A 26,315-nucleotide genomic window follows, 5' to 3' on the forward strand; every position below is an offset into this window, starting at 1 on the left:
AGTTGCAACAGAACTGTTTCAGCATCAAGTGTCTTAGGTATTAAAGTTGTAAGTTTAGGTACTGAGTTTTCCTATCGGTAGCTGGAGTCCCAGGGATGACAGGTACCAACCGTGTGCAAGTACCAAAGGCTGTGGTCTCAAAAGCTGCAGAAGCCCAGACCTTCACGGGCCTGTACACACCCCGTGCAGCCACTACTACATGAAGTCAGATACAGGCATGGTCTTAGTCCTGAACCACTCACCCCTAACTCCCTCTGCATACTCAGTCCCGATGTTCTCCTACTTTCCCAGCTTTACCTCCAGTGTCAGTATCCATTCTTGCTTTCAGGGGTAAACACTGACTCCCTTCTCCTCCTAGCTGGGCCAGTCCTCTGGGTAAACACTATTTCCTATTTCCACCTCCACCTTTCTACTCCTGGGCCAGTTTGATGCCTTGATGCACCTGAGCTCCCTGGTAGCTCTTGCTGATCTCACTCAAACTTACACAACAAAATTCAAACACAGAAGATTACCAAATTAAGTTATATTTCATCCTCTCTCTGTCTTTTCTTCTCCTGATTTGTCATGTTAGGCTAAAAGACCAAGAGAAAAAGAGTTACCAATTTTAAACAACAAAGTCATTCCTCTAGGAAAGACAGTGACATTACTAACATGAATGATGGGATGAATTTTTCTCGTCATTTTCAAACCACTTAGATTACTATAACCAGAGGAATTCCCCCAGGCACTTTACCCCTCAGCCATGGAGAATGCTGATTTTTTACTTTCAGCCAGCATTATGGTAAATATATTGTTATTATTAGTTTTATCAGAAAAGCTTATACATACAGGTGATTTCTGATGCATAATTTTATTAAAGCCAGAGATGGTCATTTCTTCTAGAGAAACAAATCTCTGAGGTTAGAATGGAAGACAATGAAATAAGAGATTCAAATTTATAATTTACCTTTGTCAAACTATCCCAGAGCATGCCAATTCTATTATGAAAGTATTACTTTGACATTATGAATCAAATTATTAATAGAAAACACAGAAGCCAAAAAACCTTTTAAATTCTGTAATCTTCAAGTCAATCATCACTTTTCTTAGGTTTTTGAAGACCCGAAAATAAAAATAATTTCAAACACCAGCATTCAAACACCATACACATTTGTAATCAGGCACAGCAATTTTTTTTTTTTTTTTTTTTTCAGATGGAGTCTCAGTCACCCAGGCTGGAGTGCAGTGGCCTGATATTGGCTCACTGCAACCTCTAGCTCCCAGGTTCAAGTGATTCTTCTACCTCAGCCTCCCGAGTAGCTGGGACTACAGGTACATGCCACCACGCCTGGTTTTTTATTTTTAGTAGAGACAGGGTTTCGCCAAGTTGCCCAAGCTGGTCTTGAACTCCTGATCTCAAGTGACCTGCCCACCTCGGCCTCCCAAAGTGCTAGAATTACAGGCGTGAGCCACCACACCCAGCCCAGCAGTCAATTTTAAGTTTTGTATTTTCCAGGTTTTAGCTTAATAATTCTCATTACTTTTTTAGATTTCTGTCAGTTTTGTTTTGGGGCTATTTTGCCTTACTGGGCCTAAATAGGGAATTAAAATACATTAATTAGCCATACTAAGAATAGAGTATAAGTGGGGTTTCTCACTCCTGAGGGACACAAGTGGAAACACAGGTGAATGCCCATGGTTATCCCTGAGCTGGGCAGTTTCACACAATCATTTTTGCTCTGAGGCCAAAGTCTGTGGTTTGATCATCTTAGCAGCTTCCAGAACAGAAAGTAGGTTTACTTTGTCTCCAAATTCTTTTTCCCGGTGCTCGAGAAGAATGCCCTAAAAGGAAACAAGAGGTACTGTCAGTCTTCATTCTAAGTCATTCATTCATCAGACAGACATCGAGGGCCAGCTGTCTGTCAAGCCTTGTGCTTGAACAGCAAAGAACACAGATCCAAATATGGCCCGGCTCCTGCCCTCAAGGAATTCAGTCTTTGGGGAAGATAATTTAAGGAGGGCCACATCTATCTGGCCTGTAGAACAGCTCTCTGGAAGCAGGAAGTCAGGAGTGATTAAGCATGACAATGGCAATCAGGGAAGGGCTCGCAGATGATAAAGCATGGAGGGTAACCAGGATGTCTACAGGTAGAGATGCAGGTAAAAGATTGTTATCAGGCCAGGCACGGTGGCTCAAGCGTGTAATCTCAGCACTTTGGGAGGCCAAGGCGGGTGGATCACGAGGTCAAGAGATCGAGACCATCCTGGTCAATATGGTGAAACCCTGTCTCTACTAAAAATATAAAAAAAATTAGCTGGGCATGGTGGCGTATGCCTGTAATCCAAGCTACTTGGGAGGCTGAGGCAGGAGAATTGCCTGAACCCAGGAGGCGGAGGTTGTGGTGAGCCGAGATCGTGCCATTGCACTCCAGCCTGGGTAACAAGAGCGAAACTCCATCTCAAAAAAAAAAAATGTTATCAGGTGAAGAGAAAAAAATGAAGCTAAGATAGAAAGCAGAGCTCAGAGATTAGACTTTGGAAGGAACTGAATGACCATCTAAAAGAGAGACCCTCTTTTTCCTTTAGTCTTCCTAAGAAACTTGAAGCCACTCTCTTCTCATATAGTGAAGAAAAATGCACTAAGACACAGGATTCCCTAAAGTTGAAGGTGGTAAAAGAAACAAAATAACAGGTTTGAGATCAGCATCAAAGAATCCTTGTTAGAGTTCTTTGATCCGTTACATCTTTTTTTTTTTTTTTTCAAGACTGAGTTTTGCTCATTACCCGGGCTGGAGTGCAATGGCGTGATCTCGGCTCACCGCAACCTCCGCCTCCTGGGTTCAGGCAATTCTCCTGCCTCAGCCTCCTGAGTAGCTGGGATTACAGGCACGCGCCACCATGCCCAGCTAATTTTTTGTATTTTTAGTAGAGACGGGGTTTCACCATGTTGACCAGGATGGTCTCGATCTCTTGACCTCGTGATCCGCCTGCCTCGGCCTCCCAAAGTGCTGGGATTACAGGAATGAGCCACTGTACCCGGCCGATCCATTACATCTTAAAAAGAAAATCTGTAAATATGCTGTGTCATTATTTATAAAGACTTAAAAGTCCCACCACACTATGGTGATTACAGGGAAGCAGATCAGAAAATTATATTTACTTGCTCAATAAACCATAACATAGACATTACAAATACTAAGAATAGGCTGGGCACGGTGGCACATGCCTGTAACCCCAGCACTTTGGGTGGCCAAGGTGGGTGGATCACCTGAGGTCAGGAGTTCGTGACCAGCCTAGCCAATATGGTGAAACCCCATCTCCACTAAAAATATAAAAATTAGCTCGGTATGGTGGCAGGTGCCTGTAATCCTAGCTACTGGGGAGGCTGAGGCAGGATAATCACTTGAACCTGGGAGTTTACAGTGTACCAAGATTGTGCCATTGCAGTCCAGCCCGGGCAACAAGAGCAAAACTTCGTCTCAAAAAGGAAAAAAAAAAAAAAAAGGAAATCCCACCACCCCCAATTTTAGACTACAAAAGCTCTATATCCAACAAGAACTGAGGTAAATCCTGAAGCTCAGCTAGCTGGTTAAACTTCCACCTGAGAGAATGAAGGCCAGGAGCTCCAGGGAATACCAACAAAGTTAAACAACACACCTAGCAACATCAGAAATGTGCCAGTAGAGCCCCTGAGCACCAGATGAGTCATCGCCAGGCAAGAAAAGGCTGGCAGTCATGGCCACCTCTGCCCCAGAGGCCATGAGAAGGCAGAGGCGAGTAGGTGAAAGAATCCCACTATGCTAGAGTAGGAAGAGGATGGGCAACCCTCTGGGGAAGTGGCCTGCCCAAGCATAAGGACATCAGGAAGAGGTCACTGGGAACCACTTCCAAGGAGAGGCTCGGGGCAGGGCTGGGAAGGGTCCTGGGAGTTCAATAGATTTGAGTTCCTAAGTTTCATTTCCATTGTACCACTTAGCTGTGTCTTTGCCTGCGTTATTTTAAATCTCTAGGCCCCCTGCTATATATGTAGATGGGAATAAAAACACCTAACATCCCAGATTGGTTGTGAGGAAGACGTGAGCTCATGTACATGAGCATGTAGAGCATGTAGAACAAGACAGGCACTCAGTGGCAACCGTTATCACTAAGACATTTTGACAGATTTACTGGAAAATTAGCAAATAGGTTTATGTTACATCAGATACCAATTTATTCTAAATTCTAATACTGTCAAGTGAATCAGTTACCAAGCTGTAAAATGAAAACCTAAGAAATAAAGCTTAAACTTGAAGGACTTCTATTCCCTTTTATTCCTCGCGAATTGGGAAGAGTATGTAATTATCAACATCAATAGTAAGATCTAACAATGCAGATAAACCCCATCTTTCTACAGAAAGAAAACACTTTCTACACATTAATGTTACATCCAAGGTTGACAGAGACAGGCCTAGAACTCAGGTACCAGCTTCCAGGTCCTTCTCCCATATCCTTCCCTCATCTACTTTTTGAGATGGAGTCTCACTCTGTCACCTAGGCTGGAGTATGGTGACACAATCTCAGCTCACTGCAGCCTCTGCCTCCTGGGTTCAAGTGATCTCCTGCCTCAGCCTCCCAAGTAGCTGGGACTACAGAAGCACACCACTATGCCTGGCTAATTTTTTAACTTTTTCTTTAGTAGAGACGGGATTTTGCCATGTTGGCCAGGCTGGTCTGGTCTTGAACTCCTGGCCTCAAGTGATCCACCTGCCTCAGCCTCCCAAAGTGCTGGGGTTACAGGCACGAGCCATAGGCCCCCTCATCCACTTTGCCCCGTCCCTGCTACACATCTTCCTGTCCTCTGCTGACACCACCCTCCAGGGCAGGGGGAGCCACCATGGCTCAAGGGTGTCTATACTCTGGCACGAACAACTGCCCACCTGGCTCTTGGGCCTACAGAGATCCCATCCCTCCTTTCCACACCTTCCCCTAGTGCCCCATGCTGCTTCTGGAGCCTCACAACCAGAACTATGGTAATAGCCTGTTTGCAGAGGAGTCAGCTGGCTTTCCTAGGCCAGCCCTGACACCAAGACCCCCACAGGGAAAAGCATCGTCTTCCTGCCACGTCCTTGTTACTTCCTGTAATTAGGCCTGGTTCTATTCCTTCCTTCCTTCTCAATTTTCTTAATGCCATCCATCCATGGTGGCCTGGAATACTGCAAGGGAGTAAATTCATAAACAGAATAAAACTGTGCTTCAGTTCAAGCACAGAAAACAAACTTCAAGTCAGCAAACCTGGGCTCAGCCCCAAAATAGCCGCCAATGGGCTGTGCTCTTTGTGCAATTGCTCATCCCTTCTCAGGTCTAAGTTCATTCTCTGAAAAATGAACAAACTGTCTCATGGTGTCACTGTAATGAGGGAGCAGATTCAAGTATGAGGTACTAGCAGAGCAAGATGTGTGATAAACAACAACTGCCTTCCCTTGCCTTCTTCATGTTCCCCAGCTTGCTAGAAAGGCTAGGAGACCCAAAACAGGGAAAATCAACCCCCACTCCAGCCTCTGGTTGGGGTCTCAGGTTCACAGACACAGACACTACAGACCTATAAGTAAATACCAAGAACTTACCTGCTTTCCTGATCCTACCACAAAAACTCCTCCGAGGACGAAGCCTTCTCCTTCCAGGTTTCCAGAGAAGCCTCCATTCCAGGCTCGGAAGAAGTTGTACCACACTCCCAGACGGATAAATCCCATAAACATCATTTTCCGCCTTTGTGGACCATAGAACTTTTTCTATGGAGTGAGAAAGACAGATCCCATATGAGTAGTCTACATGCCTGCCTTCCCCAGGGAGGAAAGGCTCCCCACCAGGCACTGGTTCTTAGGCAAAGACTCAAGGCCTGCTGGCTCGTCTTCTCTCCCACCCAATACACATACCAGCCCCACCCAGGTCCACTCTTTTTTTCTTTTTTGTTTTTTGAGATGGAATCTTGCTCTGTCATCCAGGCTGGAGTGCAATGGTACAATCTCGGCTCTCTGCAATCTCTGCCTCCTAGGTTCAAGTGATTCTCCTGCCTCAGCCTCCCAAGTAGCTGGGATTATAAATGCCCTCCAGCAGGCCAGGCTAATTTTGGAATTTTTAGTAGAGATGGGCTTTCATCACGTAGGCCAGGCTGGTCTCAAACTCCTGACCTCAAGTGACCTGCCCACCTTGGCCTCCCAAAGTGCTGGGATTACAGGCATGAGCCACCATGCCCAGCCCATCCAGGTCCACTCTCAACTGCCCAAGGAAACAGAACCCTGCTGGGTCCAGTTTCTGACTGCAAGGTAGGCCCAACTTAGGGAGACATCTGTAGCTTTCAATTCTGACTCTAACTTCTTACTAGTCTTGCACATAACAGGATGGTAACAGTGCTTCATTCTGCAGAGGTGGGAGCAGAAGAGAAAGAAATAAATGAATTAAGGGATAGGGTGTGGGGCTTTGTGCTAGGCCCCCAACAGTGGAGAACCCTGTTGGAGTTTCAGCGATTTCCTACTCTCCCAGTTCACACTGCAGGAAAGGCTCAAGTAATACATATGCTCAACTTACAATAGGGTTATGGTCCCTATAAAACCATCATAAGTTGAAATATCTTATATTGAAATGCATTTAAGGCACCTAACCTAACATCATATCTTAGCCTAGACTACCTTAAACATGCTCAGAACACTCTCATTAATTTATAGTTGAGTAAAAACTTAACACAAGCCTATTTTATAATGAAGTGATGAATAACTCATGTAGTTTACTGAATATAGAATGTGAAAAACAAAATGGCTATATGGGTTCTTGAAAAAATGTAGAAATTAAATACCTATCACTTCCATACCACTATAAAGTTGAAAGACCGTAAGTCAAACCATCAGAGGGTCAGGGACTGTCCGTAATTGAGAGGACAGCTTTAAAATGTCTGATCATGCCCTGCTCAGGGGGGTGAAAAATGCCTTGCAAGTTGAGGGCAGCTGAAGGGGAGGCTAGCTTCCAGCTCCAGGCCAGACATACCTGGGCCACCCGACTCTCCACAGCTGAGCATAATCCCCAGCAGTCTGTGCCTAAAAGGTGCCCAGCACACGCACCTTTTCATCCAGGAAGACTTCTCCTTTGAAATAAGGCTGGAAATCCTTCACTTCAGTCTTGATGTGCTCCTTTACCACTGCATAGAGGGGGACGCCAAGCTCGTCCAACTTGGGTTTCAGGGAGGACAGATCTGCAGCTTCCTGTGGATGACACAGGGGTTCAGGGACCTCTGTCCCAGTTGGCTCTGGGCCTCCACACAGAGTGCTGCGTTCCCTCTGCAGCCCAGGCTTCTTGTCTTCTCCAGTGGGAAACAGAGACAAGGCTCCTGTCATGGCTGCCCTGACCAGAGCTTGGGAGCAGCCATACCCAAACACTCCTGCCCACAATGCTTCTCTCCTGCCTCATGTCCCAGCCCCTTCACTGCACTAGACCAAACTAAGACAAGGGCCCAGCAGACACACGCTCCTCTGGCCATAACCGTCCTTTCTCTCTTCAGCTCAGCCCTACCTTCTGGAAAGGTATCCCTGTTCTAGAAAGCTATCCCTGGCTAGTCCACCCTGGAGAAAAGACCTGCTTCTCCGTGCATATCCTATCTTCCCCATTAGGTGACATTTTCTGTACTGAGTCTGCATGTTATCACTAAGTCGGGTGTTGTCTCTTAGATTCCCAAATGTTTCTAACAGTTAGAAACTATGTCTTCCATTTCTTGGAACCCTCAGTGCCTGGAACATGGCTGGATATAAAATAGGTGCTAACTACCAGGTGGGAAGACTTGAAGGGGAACAATGGGGAGAATGCAGCTGATCTGAGCTGAGAGACACCCTTGACCCTCAGAAACTGTATGCTAGATGAATGAAGGAAACTGCATGAGTCATGGTAAAGCTCAACATGAAGAACTCAATCCTTTTATCATATTTGGTGTCAGAATTAAAGAATCAGCAGGAAATCCTTTTAAATGCAGTCTACTCATCTCCAATACAAATATGCTGTTGTATGGTTGCAACTACATTTAATTTTTCATTTATTTTCTAGAGTAAGAAAAAAGACAACTAATGAGGCAGAACTGATTACAGTTATCAAGAACTTCGGTGAATAGCAAATTCTGCCCTACAACAGAGGACTACAGTGTATGATAGAATCAAAAACCACCTGCTTGTGATATGAAAGGTCATTTGTCTGTTTTTGAGATGGAGTCTCGCTCTGTCGCCCATGCTGTTCCCCCATGCTAGAGTGCAGTGGCACAATCTTGGCTCATTGCAGCCTCCAACTCCTGGGTTCAAGTGATTCTCATGCCTCAGCATCCTGAGTAACTGGGATTACAGGTGCATGCCACCATGCCTGGCGAATTTTTTGTATTTTCAGTAGAGATAGGGTTTCACCAGGCTGGTCTTGAACTCGTAACCTCAAGTGATCTACCTGCCTTGGCCTCCCAAGGTGCTGGGAATACAGGTGCAAGCCACCGCACCTGGCCTTTTTTTCTTTTTGAGAGTCTTGCTCTGTCACCCACCTACAGTGGCACAATCATAGCTCATTGTAGCCCCAACCTCCTGGGCTCAAGCAATCTTCCTGCCTCAGCCTCCTGAGAAGCTGGGACTATAGGTGCACACCACCATGCCTGGCTTTTTTTTTTTTTTTTTTTTTTGGTAGAGACAGGGTCTTGCTATGTTGCCTAGGGTGGTCTCAAAACTCCTGGGCTCAAGTGATCTTCCCACCTCAGCCTCCCAATGTGCTGGGATTATAGGCATGAGCCACTGCTCCTGGCTGAGATGAAAGGTCTTACTTACTTTTCCTGGCTCTCTATTCCTGGTATGGCACTATACAAAGTCATGACATGTAAACTGAGTCACTACCTACTATTTGGGCCACTCAGAATAACTCAGACTACCATCCGCCCATCTTTTTGGAAACGTAAGTTTCCACTAAATGTTCTATGAGAGCACAGACACAGATGGAAACAGGTTATAATTAGGGAGAGCTGTTGCTCTTGGAAACTTCTGGGTTTTCATGGACCTTAGAAATCAAGTCAAAACAGGCTTCCATGCTGTTGCTGACTTACCAGCCGTTGCTGACTTAAAAACAGAGGAAGGGGCCATAAGCCAATGTACGTACATAGGTGGCCTCTAGCAGCTGGAAAAGGCAAAAGAAATGGATTCTCCCCTACAGCCTTCAGAAGGAATGCAACCAGATTCCACTTTGGAATTCTGACCTTCAGAACTATAAGACAAATTTGCGGTTAAAGCCATTGAGTTTGAGGTAATTTGTGATAGCAATAGGAAATTAATACATCTCCCCGATCAGTGTGGCTTTATTACAACCTCTGTACCTGTTTCCTCCTCTGTAATGAAAATAATCAAATGAAAGTGATACAACAAGCTCTATTTCCGAGGGCTATGGTGAGGACCCATTGAGATAGCAGGCACACAGTGCCCCGGGGGTGGGGTACTGCAGGCATCACATGCATCTAGCAGCACAAGTGGGTTCTTCACCAGCCCATTCCCATTCCTGGGAATACGGAGGGAAAGTCAGATGTGCTGCTAACCCCAGTAGGAGAGGCTGATTTGTTAAAAAAACAGAAATAGAGCACAAATCAAAAAAATACCTAGAGCAAACAACAGAACAGACCAGTGTGGGTAAAAGGCTAAAGCTGACCCTTGGATCTGGCTGGAAAGTACTGGCCCCTACTTGCTAGGATCTTTTTCTCTGAATAGATCCTCATCAGCACTCACCTCTCGACAGAGGAAACAGCCTGGCCTCCGCACAGCCATAATCACAGCGCCATTTTTTTCCCATAGCTCCTTTGCTTTCAAAGTCCTTGGTTCTAAGGCAGAAAAAAAGGAAATTCAGTATCTCCTCCCAGCCCACTCCCCATCACTAAGCAGCTCACGAACCACATGAAGTCCAGCTGAGGTCAGAGACCAGGGTTAACAGAGGCCCTGGACAGGCATTTCACATGTGGGAAAAGACACACACAAAACACAGACAGACGGAATAGTCACCTTCCTGAGGTAAGTTAACCAAGCTTAAGAATCCTATTATATGCCCAGTCGGTCCCTCCCACCATAAACATCCTTTTTCCAACCTAACATTCAAAAGTGGGCCATTTCTGGAAAAATGGCTATTTCATCTATTGCCGATGTCATCAGATATTGTAAAATAATCCTTTAGAACACAAACATGGCCCAAACTGAAAAGGTCTCAAATTTTTAACCTAAATATGTTAACTGCAATATTATTAACAGAGGAGGATAGAAGATGCCCAGCAGTAAAATGCTTTGGGGTAGTACAGTACTGTAGTTCAAGCCCAGCTCTAAGTTCCGAATAAGTTTGAATCGAGCTGCGTAACCCTGGGCAAGTTATTTTTGCTCTTTGAACCTCAGCTTCCTCATTTGTAAAATGCAAATATCTCACAGCTCCACTTTAGGCTACAGGGCATATTGAAAGATGAATATAAAAGTGCTCACCACAGTGTTTGGTAAATGAGTTAGTAAGGGCTCAATAGATATAAGCCCTTATTATTTTAGTATTTCCCAGAGGGATCCATGTTCCTGTGGAATGTTATGTGGAAAAAAAAAGGTGGGGTCAGGTGGGTGAGAGGGTGGGGAGAAGAGTCTATAATCAAATAAGACTGGAAAACCATGAGTTGAACAAAGCTTAACAGATCAGTCTTAGTATCTTACTAAGGTGACCTACTATGAATCTGCACAATCTCCTGCCTTCCTTTGGCAGCTGCCTTACTTACTGAACAGAAGACGAGGACTTCCACCTGGGGGGGCTAACATGGTGACCACGCCATCAGTGAGACCTTCACCACTCAAACTCTCTTGCCACTCCACTGGCATGACTGAAATCCCACCAAGTTACAGCTCTAACACTGAGAGCACACAGCAAGGAAGCAGAACTAACACATGTGAGTGTGTGGCTCTCAGCTGTTTGCGATGCACTCTAGGGGGTCCCCCAGAAGAGGGAGACAGGCAGGTCTGCTCTAACAGGTGACCTTGAAGTGCTTCTTCAGACACCGTGGCTTCATCACAGGGAGGGGCCAACCATGCCCAAATCAGCAGCAATCCAGACACCTCATTCTAATAAGCATATTCTCTGTGCCGAGCATCAGGAGCATGGAATTGGACAAACGGTGTCTCTCACACTTACTCACTCAGGAACTCCTTTTAGTTTGATGATCCCACAAACCTGAAATTCCTCAGAATATACTCTGGTAGGGCTGGTTTAGCAAAAGACCGTAATTACTACTAAATATTACGGAGCAATTTATCATTATAGTTACAGAGACAACTATAGAGAATGAAAACTGCTTTTGGTAAGAAAAGCTAAAATGCAAAACAACACCTACACCAAGCACAACTATGTACTAATATGTACCATGGAAAGGAATATGCCAAAATAAAAATAATTACTGTGTTAGGGTAATAGAATTATTGCTAGTTTAAAAAAGTGTTATTAAGGCCAGGTGCGGTGGCTCACACCTGTAATCCAAGCACTTTGGAGGCCAAGGCGGGCGGATCACCTGAGGTCGGGAGTTCAAGGCAAGCCTGACCAACATGGTGAAACCTCGTCTTAAAAAAAAAAAAGTGTCATTAAATTTTTCCTAATGTTGTTATATTATCTTTTCAATTAAAAAAGGAGAGAGTTTAGAAAGAAAACAGTAAGTACACCCGTATCCCAGCTCCTCGGGAAAGTACTGAGACCTGAAGGGTCATCACTTACCGTTCTCCAGTGTCTTCAGGTCAATATCCTCCAGGTACTCCAGTGCTGCTTTCTGGGGCTTGGACAGAAACACGTCTGTGTTGGCCAACAGCAATGCCAAGGCAGCAGCCCCCAGGGCTCCCGCACCGATGGACCACATCCCCATGGTGAAGAAACTTGGGTCCTGGAGGAAAGACATTTCTGGAGATTGAGAGGAAGGAAGAAGGCGTTACTGCTCCCACAGGGTAGCTGGAATTTCATCTCCCAGGGAAGGCTCTGGCAGAACAGCCAACCAGGGGTCAGGACAGGGGAGGGGAGCAGCTGTGTCACAGGCAAGACTGGACAAGGGCTGCTAAGCACCTGCTGCCACCAGAACTTGGGGATGCAGCACACACATGGAGGTTTCTGTACCACAGAGCTCACCAGGGCATCGGGAGTGATGACAAAGGACAGCCTTCTCAAATGCTTCCCTTGCTGGTCTCTCTTCTCATGCCCCAGGTTGCAGCCCCCAGCTCTGTGGAGCTATGCTGAGCTATGTTCCCTGTAGACAGACTACTTCCTCATTCCCCTTCTCATCAATGCCCGATTCTCCCTCACAATCCAGGTGGCTCAGCTATGGCCTCCCTGGGTAGGGGCAGCTTTCTTTTCTGTAATCGGAGGATACTTAGGACACCAATCACACTGTTCTGTTCCCCTGTCTTCTTTCCTCTTTAGTTTGAGGACCCTCCAGAAATAGGGACCATATCCTACTCATCAAGGCCCCAGCCAGTGCCTAGCAGGGCCTCATTAATGGTAGGCAGCCAGTAATTTCTCCCAATTGAGAAGAGCTTTATTTCTCCCTCAGTATAGAAAGAAAATAGGTTTACAGTAAAAAACAAATAAAGAGGATACATGAAACCACAGTAGATAAGAAAGCAAACATTCTGTGAAGTACCACCTACTGAAGGCCACTGTTAAACACTGGTATGTAATCTGACGTTTTTCTCCCGTGAACAGAACTACACAGACGTCTGCCAGACAAATGCAGGTATTGTATCAGAAAGGGGAGGTCCTATGGCATCTGCCTCAGAGGAGGCTGGGCAAAAGACAGCTGCATAAGGTCTCTGCAACTGAAATGGAGCTCCAGGTGGGTTCTGTCAGCATTCAGCCTTGTTCCCAGCTTCTGCCTGGGTGCCTCACTGAGGATCCTTCCAGCTAGGAAGACTTGTGCCTCTGGGTGGGAGCTCTTGGAAACAGCCCACAAGGTACCCCCTCTAGTCTTCCTTCTCCCACAACCATTTACAGTATCTATCTTTTCATTTGGTCCTCACAACATCCTAAGCTATGGCATATACTAGTGCCTTCCTCCGTAAGTACTAGCCTGCTTCTGTATGCTTAGATCACTGGGGATAGGCCAGGCAGTGGGGGAGGGAACTGTGTGGTCCACCTCACCCCAGCCCATCGAACCTCTGACTCAACTCTCCCCTGCAGGACTTGTGGCCGGGAGAGGATGTCTCCAAAGTATCAGGAAAGGCCCTAGAAATCTGAATGTCACTGCCAAGGATGGGGGCTGTGAGGGGTACACTGCATGAGATGGGGATGGGAGTGACTCGATAGTGACTTTGGGAGGAAAAGGTAGTCCAAACTAGCACTGAAGCCACCTGGAAATTCATATTTAAGAAATAAAAGGGCTGGGCACGGTGGCTCATGCCTATAATCCCAGCACTTTGGGAGGCCAAGGCGGGTGGATCACAAGGTCAAGAGATCGAGACCATCCTGGTCAACCCTGTCTCTACTAAAAATACAAAAATTAGCTGGGCATGGTGGTGCGCGCCTGTAGTCCCAGCTACTTGGGAGGCTGAGGCAGGAGAATTGCCTGAACCCAGGAGGCGGAGGTCATGGTGAGCCGAGATCACGCCATTGCACTCCAGCCTGGGTAACAAGAGCGAAACTCCGTCTCAAAATAAATAAATAAATAAAAATAAAAGAGGCAGGCATAAAAAAGAATGAAATCATAGCCTTTGTAGCAACATGGATGGAGCTGGAGACCATTATCCTAAGTGAATTAACCCAGAAACAGAAAATCAAATACCACATGTTCTACTTACAAGTGGGAACTAATCAATGGGTACAGATGGGCATAAAGATGAAAATAACAGGCACTGGGGACTCCCAAAAAGGGGACGGTGGAAGGCAGGGAGGGGAGGAGTGAAAATTACCTATCAGGTATAAGGTTCACTATTTGGATAATGGGTACACTAGAAGCTCAGTCTCCATCACCACACAGTATACCCATGTAACAAATATGAATACGTACCCCATGAATCTAAAAATTTGTTTTTTTAAAAAAAAGGAATAAGAGGCCAGGCACGGTGGCTCATGCCTGTAATCCCAGCACTTTGGGAGGCCGAGGCGGGTGGATCACAAGGTCAAGAGATCGAGACCATCCTGGTCAACATAGTGAAACCCCGTCTCTATAAAAATACAAAAAATTAGCTGGGCATGGTGGTGCATGCCTGTAATCCCAGCTACTCGGGAGGCTGAGGCAGGAGAATTGCCTGAACCCAGGAGGCGGAGGTTGCGGTGAGCCGAGATCACGCCATTGCATTCCAGCCTGGGTAACGAGTGAAACTCCGTCTCAAAAAAAAAAAAAAAAAAAAAAAAAAAGGAATAAGAGAGAACTTACCTTGGTTGAGTGTGGTGGCTCATGCCTGTAATCCAAACATTTTGGAGGCTGAGGCAGGAGGGCTGCTGGAGCCCAGGAGTTTGAAACAAGCTTGTACAACATGGCAGAACCCTGTCTATAAAAAATTACCAGCTGAGCATGGTGGCTCACTCCTGTAATACCAGCACTTTGGGAGGCTGAGGCAGGTGGATCACCAGGTCAAGAATTCAAGACCAGCCTGGCCAATATGGTTAAACCCTGTCCCTACTAAAAATACAAAAATTAGCCAGGTGTGGTGGTGAGTGCCTGTAGTCCCAGCTACTCAGGAGGCTGAGGCAAGAGAATTGCTTGAACCCAGGAGGCAGAGGTTGCAGTGAGCCAAGATTGTGCCACTGCACTCCAGCCTGGATGACAGAGTGAGACTCCATCTCAAAAAATAAAAATAAAATATTAGCCAGACATGGTGGTACATGCCTGTGGGTCCACATACCTGGGAGGCTGAGGTGGGAGGATCACTTTAGCCCAGGACTCCAGCCTAGGCAACAGAGTGAGACCTTGTCTTTTTAAAAAAAAAAAAAAAAAACGAAGAAGAAGAAGAAGAAAAGTTCCAGGTAAGGGGGGTAACCAAATAAAAACAACATTTAAGAAAGAGGAATGTGGCATCTATATACTTGGGAAGGGGAAAATCGGTATGTGTGTGTTGGGGAAGGGGGTGCTGCTACTGTGTGTCTGACATGAGAAACCTGCGCTGAGAGAGAAGATTCTTATTACCCGCTACTCAAAACGTAACCCAGCCGGGCTTGGTGGCTCACGAGGTCAAGAGATCGAGACCATCCTTGTCAACAAGCTGAAACCCTGTCTCTACTAAGAACACAAAAATTAGCTGGGCATGATGGTGCATGCCTGTAGTCCCAGCTACTCGGGAGGCTGAGGCAGGAGAATTGCTTGAACCCAGGAGACTGAGGTGAGCTGAGATCACGCCATTGCACTCCAGCCTGAGTAACAACAGTGAAACTCCGTCTCAAAAAAAAACAAAAACAAAAACAAAATGTAACCCATAAATGGCACCATCTAGAAATGCAGAATCTCAACCCCCACCTTAGAATTAAGGAATCTTACACTGCCTTTTAGTCAGACTGGCAGGCAATTCATAAGCACATTAAAATTTGAGAAGCATTGTCTTAGAGGAAAGAGTTTAGGACTTCATGCTTGGTTGCCCATAAGCTGCCAGAATAAAGTCAAGTCACGAGGGCAGTCTGGCTTTGGGGTGCTGGGCCCCGCTGCCATTACCCCAAGAACAGCCACATTACAGACATGCATACATCTCTACCCCTCTGCCTGCAATATCCTACTTCATTTTGTGCTTCATGACTCAGAGACCTCTTTAAGGCGGCTTCCCCGATGTTCTGCCAGTCCCCTACTTCCATCCTCCCACTTCCACCCGCAAGAGGTGTTGATTCACCTTCTCCTCAGTCCTGTGCCCAAACATCACCCACGATCCTTTTGATGTGCCTGACATACTGGTTTGGACCTGTCAGATTTCTCTCCTTTGGCGACATCCCGCCAAGTTTATCTCTGAATCTCTCATGCCTAGCTCAACGCACATCTGGTATACAGCAGGCTCACCACAAGCGCATGATGGAATAAATTCAATAAAACTGAATGTCAAAGACAATGGCTTATGGACAGCCAAAGTTCTTGGGACAAGCAGGAAAGAACCTGTCACAGGCCTGCTTCCAATTCTTTAATGTGGCAAAGTTGTGCGTTACTGGATTATAGTTCACAGCACAATTAGGAGGAAAACCACAGCTCTTATTTGCTTGCCGTAAACAAGAGATTCCCCAGAGCCTGGAACAATTTCTGTACCTTTATGTACTTCCAAAATGTTCCTGGATTTATGACTCGGATGACTCAGGAGCACATGGAATGGTCTCTGATCACAGATTTGATGGCATTTCTGCGTCAGTATACAAAAACCAGCTTACATCTACCCCACAAATGGACTCTGACTCCTGGGACACATCAGTGCATTCAGAAAGTCCAGGGCCCCTCACAGTCAACTCCACATTCTTCCAACAAACACCTGCTGCACTCAGAGGCAAACAGCCTCTACCTTCCCACTGCCCAGTGACGGGTGTTTGGCATGTCTGCTCCTGAGCACAACTCAACTAGACTCAACATTTATTTCCAAATATTTATTCAGCACTGACCTGTTCAATAAATGGCGATTTGGGAGGACATGAAATGATACACAATCAAGAAAATATGAGCCTGGTACACAAATCACAAAAAATCAAGTGAAAAGATGAGGCAGCTTGGGCAAGGTATGGGCATGAGGCTATGGTGGTGCAGGAATGAAAGCCAGTCTGGGTAGCCACAGAAGCACTCAGAAAGAAGTAGCTTTGGAGCCAGTGTAGGACACAGGAGGCAGCATGGACAGGTTAGGCTGGGATGGAGCCAGCTAAGCTGGGAGACAGAGGGCTGACTGGGGCAGGCGTCAGTGTTGAAGGAACCCTGAGAACTCAAACTTCTGGGTTCCAAAGACCCCCATCTCCATATCTCAAGTTCAAAGGCTGGGTACAAGATCTTGACCTCAAAACCCCCAGAACTGCTGTTTTCCAGCCCCGCACTGTGATCCTGAAAGTGTGAGCAGAGAATCAGCCCTCTGGGGCAGTGGACCCCATCCTCAGGCACTGTAGCACCATGCTGAGAGTGTTATCAGGACCAGTGGTGAGCGTCAGGTCTCTCCATGGACAGACTGCAGCCTGTAGCAGCCCACTCTTGTGCCACAGAAAAACAGAGAAAATTCAGTTCCGGGAATATGTGGAGAGCACACTGGCCTAGCCTCTTATCCAAGTCCCCTGGGCTACAAAGCAACTCCTATCCTGGCATGTCTTGAAGCTTACACTACTGTGAGTTGCTACACAATGAGCAGACCCTGAATTCTGAAATTACAACTACTCTCACCCACAAAAAAGGACAATCAATAACTTCAATTTCTAAATAGAAAAATGCATTTTCTTTTATTTTTTAAGAGATGTAGTCTCACTCTGTCGCCCAAGCTAGAGTATAGTGGCGCCATCTTGGCTCACTGTAATCTCTGCCTCCTGGATTCTAACAATTCTTCTGCCTCAGCCTCCTGAGTAGCTGGGACTATAGGTGCACACTGCTATGCCTAGCTAATTTTTTTGTATTTTAGTAGAGATGGGGTTTCACCACGTTGCCCAGGCTGGTCTTGAACTCCTGAGATCAGGCAATCCACCTGCCTAGGACTCCCAAGTGCTAGGATTACAAGCGTGAACCATTGCACCCAGCCAGAACAATGCATTTTCATGTGGGCCTCTAAGATTGCAGAGGTATGGAGGCCAGCAATCGTCCATACTTCTGCAGTCAGTGGTCTTAGAAGCCAGTCAGTAACTGCCTAATTTTATTCATTCAGCAGTTTTGTGATGCAGAGATTTTCCTGTTTAGCCGCTAACACTGAGGTTCAGAGAAGTTCAGTAACTTCCCCTGTGTCACAGAGCCAGCAGGCAGCGGTATCACAACCTGTATCCGAGTCAACAGGGATAGGACTCCAAAGCTTGAAAGACCAACTTTCCTCCCCACACATTCAGGAGTGGGTTTACATCTGCTGTAATTGTTGATTCACACATACACACACACACACACACACACACACACGGAAAGAAGTGGGTCCTGGAAATCCAAGAGTATGATTCCCTTTGTCTTAAAGAGAATGTTTTTTTAATCACCTTATTTTTTTCAGTCATCATGTACTGTCAAACCATATTTACACTAAAGGAAATTTACCATACACCAGATGTTCCTTCTCTTTCCTCCCCTTTCTATCCCCCACTTCCATTCAGGAAAGGGTCAGTTTCTCTGAAACAGAATAGCAGGGTTGTTTACAGAAGAGCCAGCCCCCACCTGACACAGCTATAGCATTCAGTTCCCCACTGCTGGGCTTATCTGATCCACCCTCTCCCACAGAAGGTGAAGCAGGATAAGGCCACAAACAAACAAGTGTGGCAGCTCAGAGTGGCAGCTCTGATCTGAACACGGCGGCAAGAGGAAGACCCAGTGGGGGTCCCTAGGCTAAGCTGAGTCAGCTCCTGCCCAGGCCCCATTTTTCTCAGCTCCATGAGGAGGTTCCTAATGATCCCCAGTGATATCCGATAAGTCTAACAAAAACAGGTCACTTTGGAGTCAGAACATTCTAGGTTCCTCAACATCACCCCCGCCCCGCTTCCCCAGTTTCAGTTTCCAGCTTTGAGACCCTGTCTCTTCCCTACACAAGGCACCTCCCCTCCTCACATGGTCTCTAACCCTAACCTTGCACAGTTCAAACCTGGAAACAAGGCACTCACCATCCACGGTGTCCACACCTCTGCTTCTCCTGACAAAGAAGCATAACCAGGGGCAAGCAGGCGGGCCTGGACGGGCAGCAGGGGGAGGGCTGGAGGCGGGACTAGGCCCCTAAGCTCAGTCACTCCAAAGGCAGGACCAGGCCACCCAGAAACCCTGGGGCTCCTTCAGCTGCCAAAAGTCAGTCTCCAGAAAACATCTAAATGGAAGCCTGCCAAGGCCCCCTAGCCCTTCAAAAAGTTGAGCAAGGCTTTGAGTCATTTGCAGTCATGCAGATTATAACATTTCCCAAGTGCCAATAGACTCCTTCTCTGCTATCTAGTGCAGGCTAAAGAAGCAAAGCCCGTAACACAGCCCACATGTCACACTAGTGGAAATAAAAGAAGACATCCCGTTCCCTGTTGCTCCTTATGCAGCCTGTTCCCTTGACCCATTCCTTACCCCAGGCCTGGAAAGTCAGCTGGCACCTGAGGCCCCTCACCTGCTTTCCCTCCATTTTCTGCCACATCAGTGGCTTCCCTCAACCCACACTCCCTTCCTGGGTGACTTCTCCTACTTCAGCACTTCACCCACCACTTTGGTGATGACTTCCAAGTCCCTATTGCTGTTCCTGAGCCAAAGTTTCCACTTGGGGTTTTGTAGTTATCTCTGTTGTACCATGTCCAAAACTAAAGTTGATTTCTCTGCTGGAGTTCCCTGGCTCAGTGGATGACACAAGCAGCCAGTTAACTGCTCAAGCTAGAAACTGGGGGGTCACATTTGACCTTTCATTTGCCTTCACTCCCACCTCGACTCAATCAGGAAGTTCTGTCCATCTTCTAAAATGTATATGCTATGCATCCTCCTCTCGACCTCACCGCTGCTGTCCAAACCCAGGACCCTATAACTCTGTACCTAACGTATTTCAAGAACCACGGAACTGAACCTGGCTTGGCTCTAGTCTGGTCCTCTATAGTTTATTTTCCATGCTGTAGCCAGAGCGATCCCAGCACCCCCAACCTGATTACGTCTTTCTCTCACTTTCAGACTCTTGGTGACAAGAAACTCCTCAGCATGCCACCTGATGTGCCCGCCACAGATTGGCTTCGGCTCACCGTTCTGGCCTTATCCCTGCCACTGCAGCACCCTTGCCAGACCACTCCCTGTCCAAGTGTTGCTCATGTGGTTTCCTCTGCCTGAGATGCCATCCCTCCCACCCCATGTCAATCATATAAATGCCTACTTATTCATAAGGCCCGACAGGCATAACACTTTCTCTCCAAAGCCCTTCCTGAAAGCCCCAACAACTGACTGCTCATTCACCTCTTCTATAGCATGCATGCGTGTGCGCACACACTCACAACCCTGCATCATGTACAAATGGACTTTGTAAATTTTAGTTATTTACATGTCTGTCTCCACAACACAGTGGCACAATGCATTGTCATCTTCATTCTTCCATCCCCAGCACTCAACACAGATCCTGGTAATTACCAGGCATTAAATGTTAATGAAATGATCTGAATTTTACTCTTAGAATTCCACAGTGAGGCAGACTTGGAACTTATAGCTACTCAATTCCAATTTCAGCTCAGTATGAAAGGTAATTTTGGACAGGGCTGGATTGACATTAAAGGAAACAATCTAGCTTGGGACTTAGGTAACCTTAGGCTGGGTTCTCACTCTACTGCTCACTAGCAGGGCGATCTGACATAAGCTAAGACACTTAGGGCTTGGATCTCATCTGTATAGACAGAGGAAGGAACTTGAAATTCTATGAGATTGTCTCGGCTCTGACATCCAAAGATTCTGAAGTACCATGTGATGGCAACTACAGGGATCTGATGTCCAGAAAGCCATGGGGACCCCTGCCACCACCGTTCTCCTGCTGGGTGCGCACATTCACACAACCTCCTTCCCTGGGCCTAACTCCCAACTGTTCCAGGAGCTGCCACTGGACAGGAACTGATGAAGTCTTAATGAAACAAAGTATCAGCACTGGGTGGGTTAATTCATGTCTGAAACAAGTAGAGACAGCATCATATTCGAACATCAAGGGTACACCTGCCTAGGCCAGCCCCACCCAGGGAATCTTCCCTCTTCAGAATGAGCTGGCCTGAGGCAGAGACAGGGGAGAAGCAAGAAATGGTGCTGAGGGAGACAAAAAACTAACAGTGCACGTGAGCTTCCTTGCCTCGGGCCCTCAGTGAACAGGCTTGAAAGGAGGCTTCATCTTCCTCCTCTGGTCTCCTCTCCTTCCCTCAAAGCTCTAATTCAGCTCCTCTTTTACTGTGCAAATGAAGAAACTAAGGCTCAGAGAAGAGATTGGCTAGTCCAAGGTCACATGGGCAGGGCAGGTTGTCAGTGGCTGTGCTGGGACTCAGGTCTGGGTCTTCCAACTTCCAGTCCATGACTGTCTATCCTGCATCGGACACTCTGGGTCCTGGGCATCCAGCCACAGGCCAGTGGCCTCTGATGCTGGAACGGCATGAGAGTCTGGGATTAGGAAGTGGGCCCCTACAGGTCTTGAAGCCTATTCACTAGCCTCAGGCAAGCTAGGAGCAAGACTGCACCTAAACAAGCCTGGGAAATCTGCTGCCTGGAGAGAACATCAGCCTCTCCCAAGCCCAATCCTTGGTAAGCAGCTTATAATCTGAAGCCAAATGTCTTCTTAAGGATCTCATTGCCTAGTCTCAGATGAGAAGCCACTCTGCTCCTCTCCTCCCCATAGTTAACAAGACTCTGTCCATTCTTGTCTAGCAGACTGATGATGCAGGCACACAGGGCCTCATGAGCAACAGATATGCTTCCACCTATTCTTGTCTTCAAACACCACAAAACTAGTCACTTTCAATGAGCTCTCATCTATCTGCCTCAGTCTCCAACACTCAGCTCTGCTCCTTGGGGTGTGTGTCTGCCTGGTTCTGGCCCAGCCCTATTCTCAAATGCCAGATTCAGAAACCTCTGAATAGATGCTGAAAGCAGAACAAAAGGACACAATCAGCTACTGTGAAACCCTGAGATATAGCCAAGAGTGAGGAATGTGGGGGCTGGGAAGGATCTTTTCCTCTAAGTCATGCTCAAGCTGCAGGGGCTCCCCAAAGCGCAAGCCTTTCTACTCTCATTTGCACGTCTCCTGTCGGGGCTCAGAACACCAGCTCCATCAAGTTATATGGGTGTGTGGATAGGAAGACAAGGGCAACACCACAAAAAACCATGGGCTAAAAGCCAAAAAATGCTGTTTTTTTTCTCTCTTTAACTTTGAGAGTTCATCTCATCCTTCTGAATCTCAGTGTCTTCTTAAAAACAAGGGCACTTTAAAGAGTTGTCATAAAGAATATACGTGAGCAGCAACATGCAATGCAGCAACGCACTAGAGAACTGTAAAGCAGCATTACCTTTCTCTTCTTTGCAGGGCTCAGATTCACTCACATCCCTATGAAGACAGGACCTCTAAAGTAGGACAGACACAAAATACTGAACTTCTGCAGCTGTGTCACTACAGGCCTGCTTTCTGGTAAACGTTCGAGGTCTGTTGGGAACACGCTTGTCTCAGCCCCTCTGGCCAGCATGCTACTCCTGCAGCAACCAACATTGCCTCCTGCACTAGCAGTGCCAGAGAAGGCAAAGGTCCAGCTGTAATTTCCCTGTGCCAGAGGCCACTGAGCTCAGAGGTGAGGCTGGCTCCCTCCGAAGCACTTCGGGATGGTTCTTGCCATACAAGCCTCCACAGAAGATGACTTGGAGTTTCTGCTCAACATTTCACAAAGAGGCAAGAACCCAACTAGCAGGACAGATGCCTTATTTCTTAGGAACAGAGCCTGCGGCTTGAGCCACAGAGTTCCAATCCTATCCAGACTTTCTGAGCACCATTTAAATGACACAAAATGATGAGACAATTATCAGAAATGTCTTTTGTACCCCTTCAGGAGTAACACAGAAAGTCTCAACTAAATGGTATGCCCTTATAAAAGAGAGGGACATAGGAAAGACCTAATCAAGAATACCTAAGATGTACCTTTACTTCTTGCAAGCCATATAAACCTGGACAAGGAACTGTTTCACATCAGTAAAATGGGAATGATTCCTTTATTACCTTCTACAGAGTTGCAAGAATCAAAGGATTAAATGTATAGGAGGTGCCCTGTGAAGTACCGTACAAAAAGTGCAATAAATACGAAGTATAATTTTCCCTCATTTCTAGAACAATGATTGCCCTCAAAACGTTATTTGTACACAAAATGGAGAGTTTTCTGATGAATGAGTATGGTAAGGAGTTGGGGTCTGCTGTCGGAATCCCAATTCTCATTCTTCAAAGCTGGGCCCACGCAGGAGCACTGGAGACTATTCAAGCTGACTCCTTCACAATGCTTTTCAAAACAAATCCTGATTATTTTCTTTTTTAAAAAACCACCTGCCAGGTTCAAAGGAAAATACATTAAAATAAAACGAAAAAATCCAAGCTGAGTTCTGGGTTGTTGGGCTGTGGAGACAGCATGGCGTAGTAAGGAAAAGAGGCGCAGGAGCAGCTGTGAATCCCGGTCCGGCGTGGACTCCCGGGTGCTCCCTCCCCACAGCCCTGGCCCTACTGAGCGTTAAGTTCTTTTCCTCTAACGATCTCCACCTGCGCCTTCACCGCCCGCTCCAGCAACAACCTTGGGGGCAGCCTGTTCAGTTGGTACCTTGCTCATCTTTTCATTTCCAGACCTGAGCGGGGCTGTGAAATGTACAACTGGGCTCTACCCAATTTAAAGACGGGCGGTTGAGACCCTTGGGAAAGAGGGGGAACAGGTGCCACCGAGACGCCGAACAAAGCTAGAAAACGCGCCATCTTAAAAGACACGACCCTAAACGGGCACAGGGGCGAGGACAGCCAGGTCGGTACCTGGGGCTAGCCGGTACGCCCCCGGGGCCACGCTCCAGGGCAGAGCCCTCTTCTCAGTTCTTTGTCCCAACAATTCGCGAAGGTCGGAGCCACCCGCGTTACTCAAGGCTTGCGGGCGGGGACGGAGGGGACCCTAGCCCGCCGCAGCAGCGCCCCGCCCCGCCCCCGCCTCGGGTCTCCGAAGTCTGGGCGCGGGGTTTTTCCACCCGCAGCCGCACAGGAGGGTGGGGGAATGCGTCGTCCTCCGAGAGAGCGCCGGCACCGCGGCGGCTCCTAGGGCACCTGGCGCGGACCCAAGGGGCGCGCCTCACCAGCCCGGCACCTATCCTACCGCGCGCCGCCGGTTCTGCCCTGCCTCAGTTTCCCCACCTACGCCGCAGCAAGCCCGGCCTACGGACATCACGTGCCTCGCGGAGCCGGTAGCGCAGCACCTACCCGCAGTGCCGCCCTCCTGCCGGCCTTCTCCCGCCCGGACGCCCGGGCGCTGAGAGGCCAAACCGCCCGGCCCGAGGGTCCCAGGGGAGGGGCTCCGCGCCTGCGCAACTTCACGCCTGCGCCACCTCGCGCGCCGCGGCGCCACTGCCACGTGACCCCCCCCGCCTCCGTGGGAGGAGCTCCGGGCCGTCCCCGCCTCGCCGACCTCCGGGGGCCGCGGTCTCCCAGCCCCGGTGGCGCTCGATCGTGTCCCCCACCGACCGTTCTGTGCACAGCGCTCGGTCGGTTCACTCCTCGAGTCCGCGAACCGAGGTCCCGACGCGTTCTTTAGGGCGTTGCCTGGGGTAAAAGAAGGCGGTGGACTCCACTAATGTAGTCTGGATGCACCTGTCCTGCAGCCGAGGCGGGCCAGCTTCCCTCCAGTCTTCAGCCTGGTTTTGGATAGCTCTTTTGATCTTTTGATAGTCCACCTCCCCATGGGCAGGGGGAATCTTAAGGACCCACACTCTCCAAAGAGCCTCTTCATGCTGTGTGTACCGATTCAGAATTGCCAGCCTCTATCCTACACCCACGTCCCCTTTCATTTCAGAATGCTGGCTCTGGGGCAGAGAACGACGAGAGCAGCCTGCGGACCCCGGGCGACGCTGGGGCGGGTTTGTCACGCGAACGCCGGTTCACTTACTCCTCGTGTTGGAAGTGCCCACACTTTCAGGAAAGTAGGAGGTTGGGCCTGGCGTGCTGGCTCATGCTGTAATCTCAGCACTTTGGGAGGATCGCTTGAGCCCAGGCGTTCAAGGCCAGCCTAGGCACCATAGTAAGACTCCATCTCTACAAAAAAAAACAAAAATTAGCCAGGCCTGTTGGCGCACGCCTGTGTTTCCAGCTACTCCGGGGCTGAGGTGGGAGGATCGCTTAAACCCGGGAGGCGGAGGTTGCAGTGAGAGGAGATCGAGCCATCGCACTCAGCCTGGGACGACAGAGCCAGATGGTCTCAAAAAAAAAACCCAAAAAACCAGAGAGACCCTGTCTCCAAAACAAAAAACGTAAAGTAGGAGGTTGGGAAAACATCCTTTCAGAAACAGCAGAGCTGACTCACAAGACCTATCAGTGGTTGGACAGGTGCGGTGGCTAATGCCTGTAATCCCAACACTTTGGGAAGCCAAGGCGGGCTGATCACTTAAAGTCAGGAGTTCGAGACCAGCCTGACTAACGTGGCAAACCTTATCTCTACTAAAAATACAAAAATTAGCTGGGTGTAGTGGCGTGCATCTGTAGTCCCAGCTACTCAAGAGGCTGAGGCAGGAGAATCGCTTCAACCCAGGAGGCAGAGATTGTAGTGAGCCAAGATGGTGCCACTACACTTCAGCCTGGGCAACAGAGTGAGATTCTGTCTCAAAGAAAAAAAAAAAACATTATCAGTAACAGTGCAAAGACCAGTCACAGGGCAGCGTAGGGTGAAGTGGCAAAGCAGGCCGATGCCCGCCTATCAGAGGTGGCCATTCTCCTGCAAAGCCTTTCCCTCCTCCCTTGGGAGCTGCCCACGGGTGTACAAAGTCCAAAGGCTTCTGTGATTTACTTCCCGGACTTACTACTCAGAGTCCATATTCCATGTAAACTTACAGCCATTCTTGGAGAGCTTGATCTATTCATGGGGGTCTCTTCTTAACCAGACTGAGTTCCTCCACTTCACCTCTGGGACCCCAGAGCCTGGTCCAGGGACAGTGCAGAGATGTACTTAGAAAACGTGAGAGAGAGGGTGGATGTTAAGTTGTGGGGTAAGGAAGATCAGCCTGAGTGCCCATGCAGTTTTGCAGCAGAAGTTAGGCTTATGATTTGAAGGCCAGAAAATATTTGGTATACTTTGGTACAGTGTGGGGGTAGTAAAACAAACAAACAAAAAAAGTCAGTTTATCTCCAGAGGACCTTTATTACTTTTGCCTTATTTCTCCTTACCTTGTGAAGAGGTGGGAGAGAAGGGTCACTCTTTCCATTCCAAAACAGGAAGTTCAAAGGTGAGGAGGGTTAGCAGGGAACGCCACTTAGAACAAAACAGGAAGTCATTTCCTTGGGACTTGTGCCCTCCCAAACTGACCATTAATGACAGAGCCATTTGGGGGCTGGGGATAGCAGAATCCTGGGAGGGAGGTCCCCTGAGGCTTTACTGTGATGCAATTACAACCACGTGCGAAAGTCATGATTATATTTACACTTTGGTAACCTCCCAAAGCTCTGGACTTCAAAAACCAGGCTAAATCTGATAGCTAATTAATATGCTACTCACATTCCCACGGTTTT

General features: G+C 47.7%; 1 protein-coding gene across 5 annotated transcripts; it reads right to left on the reverse strand.

Annotated features, from left to right (window-relative positions):
* Positions 1-831: 831 nt before the first annotated feature.
* On the reverse strand, positions 832-24,677 carry PRXL2A (peroxiredoxin like 2A). 5 transcript variants are annotated; one of them, XM_035267832.3, is made up of 6 exons: positions 24,282-24,677; positions 11,734-11,896; positions 9,738-9,829; positions 7,071-7,211; positions 5,583-5,747; positions 832-1,821 (listed from the first exon to the last, which is right to left on the reverse strand). In XM_035267832.3, the coding sequence occupies exons 2-6, from the start codon at positions 11,876-11,878 to the stop codon at positions 1,708-1,710; spliced, it is 657 nt and encodes a 218-aa protein (XP_035123723.1). In that variant the 5' UTR covers positions 11,879-11,896; positions 24,282-24,677; the 3' UTR covers positions 832-1,707. The 5 variants fall into 5 exon arrangements, with proteins under 5 accessions (XP_035123723.1, XP_009007885.1, XP_002756224.1 ...); XM_009009637.4 differs by lacking the exon at positions 24,282-24,677 and adding an exon at positions 24,021-24,113; XM_002756178.7 differs by lacking the exon at positions 24,282-24,677 and adding an exon at positions 24,021-24,113 and having other exon boundaries at positions 11,734-11,913.
* Between the last annotated feature and the right edge of the window lie 1,638 nt (positions 24,678-26,315).

This window comes from Callithrix jacchus, chromosome 12 (genome assembly GCF_049354715.1).
Source record: "Callithrix jacchus isolate 240 chromosome 12, calJac240_pri, whole genome shotgun sequence".
NCBI classification, from domain to species: Eukaryota; Metazoa; Chordata; class Mammalia; order Primates; family Cebidae; genus Callithrix; species Callithrix jacchus.

Excerpts from the sequence above, each read along its gene's own strand:
- PRXL2A (XM_002756178.7), bottom strand. The coding sequence starts at position 11,911 with ATGTCTTTCCTCCAGGACCCAAGTTTCTTCACCATGGGGATGTGGTCC. Across the intron at positions 7,212-9,737 it reads GCTGTTTCCTCTGTCGAGAG|GAAGCTGCAGATCTGTCCTC; the intron begins GTGAGTGCTGAT and ends TGTCATCCACAG. Across the intron at positions 5,748-7,070 it reads AAGTCTTCCTGGATGAAAAG|AAAAAGTTCTATGGTCCACA; the intron begins GTGCGTGTGCTG and ends CTCACTCCATAG.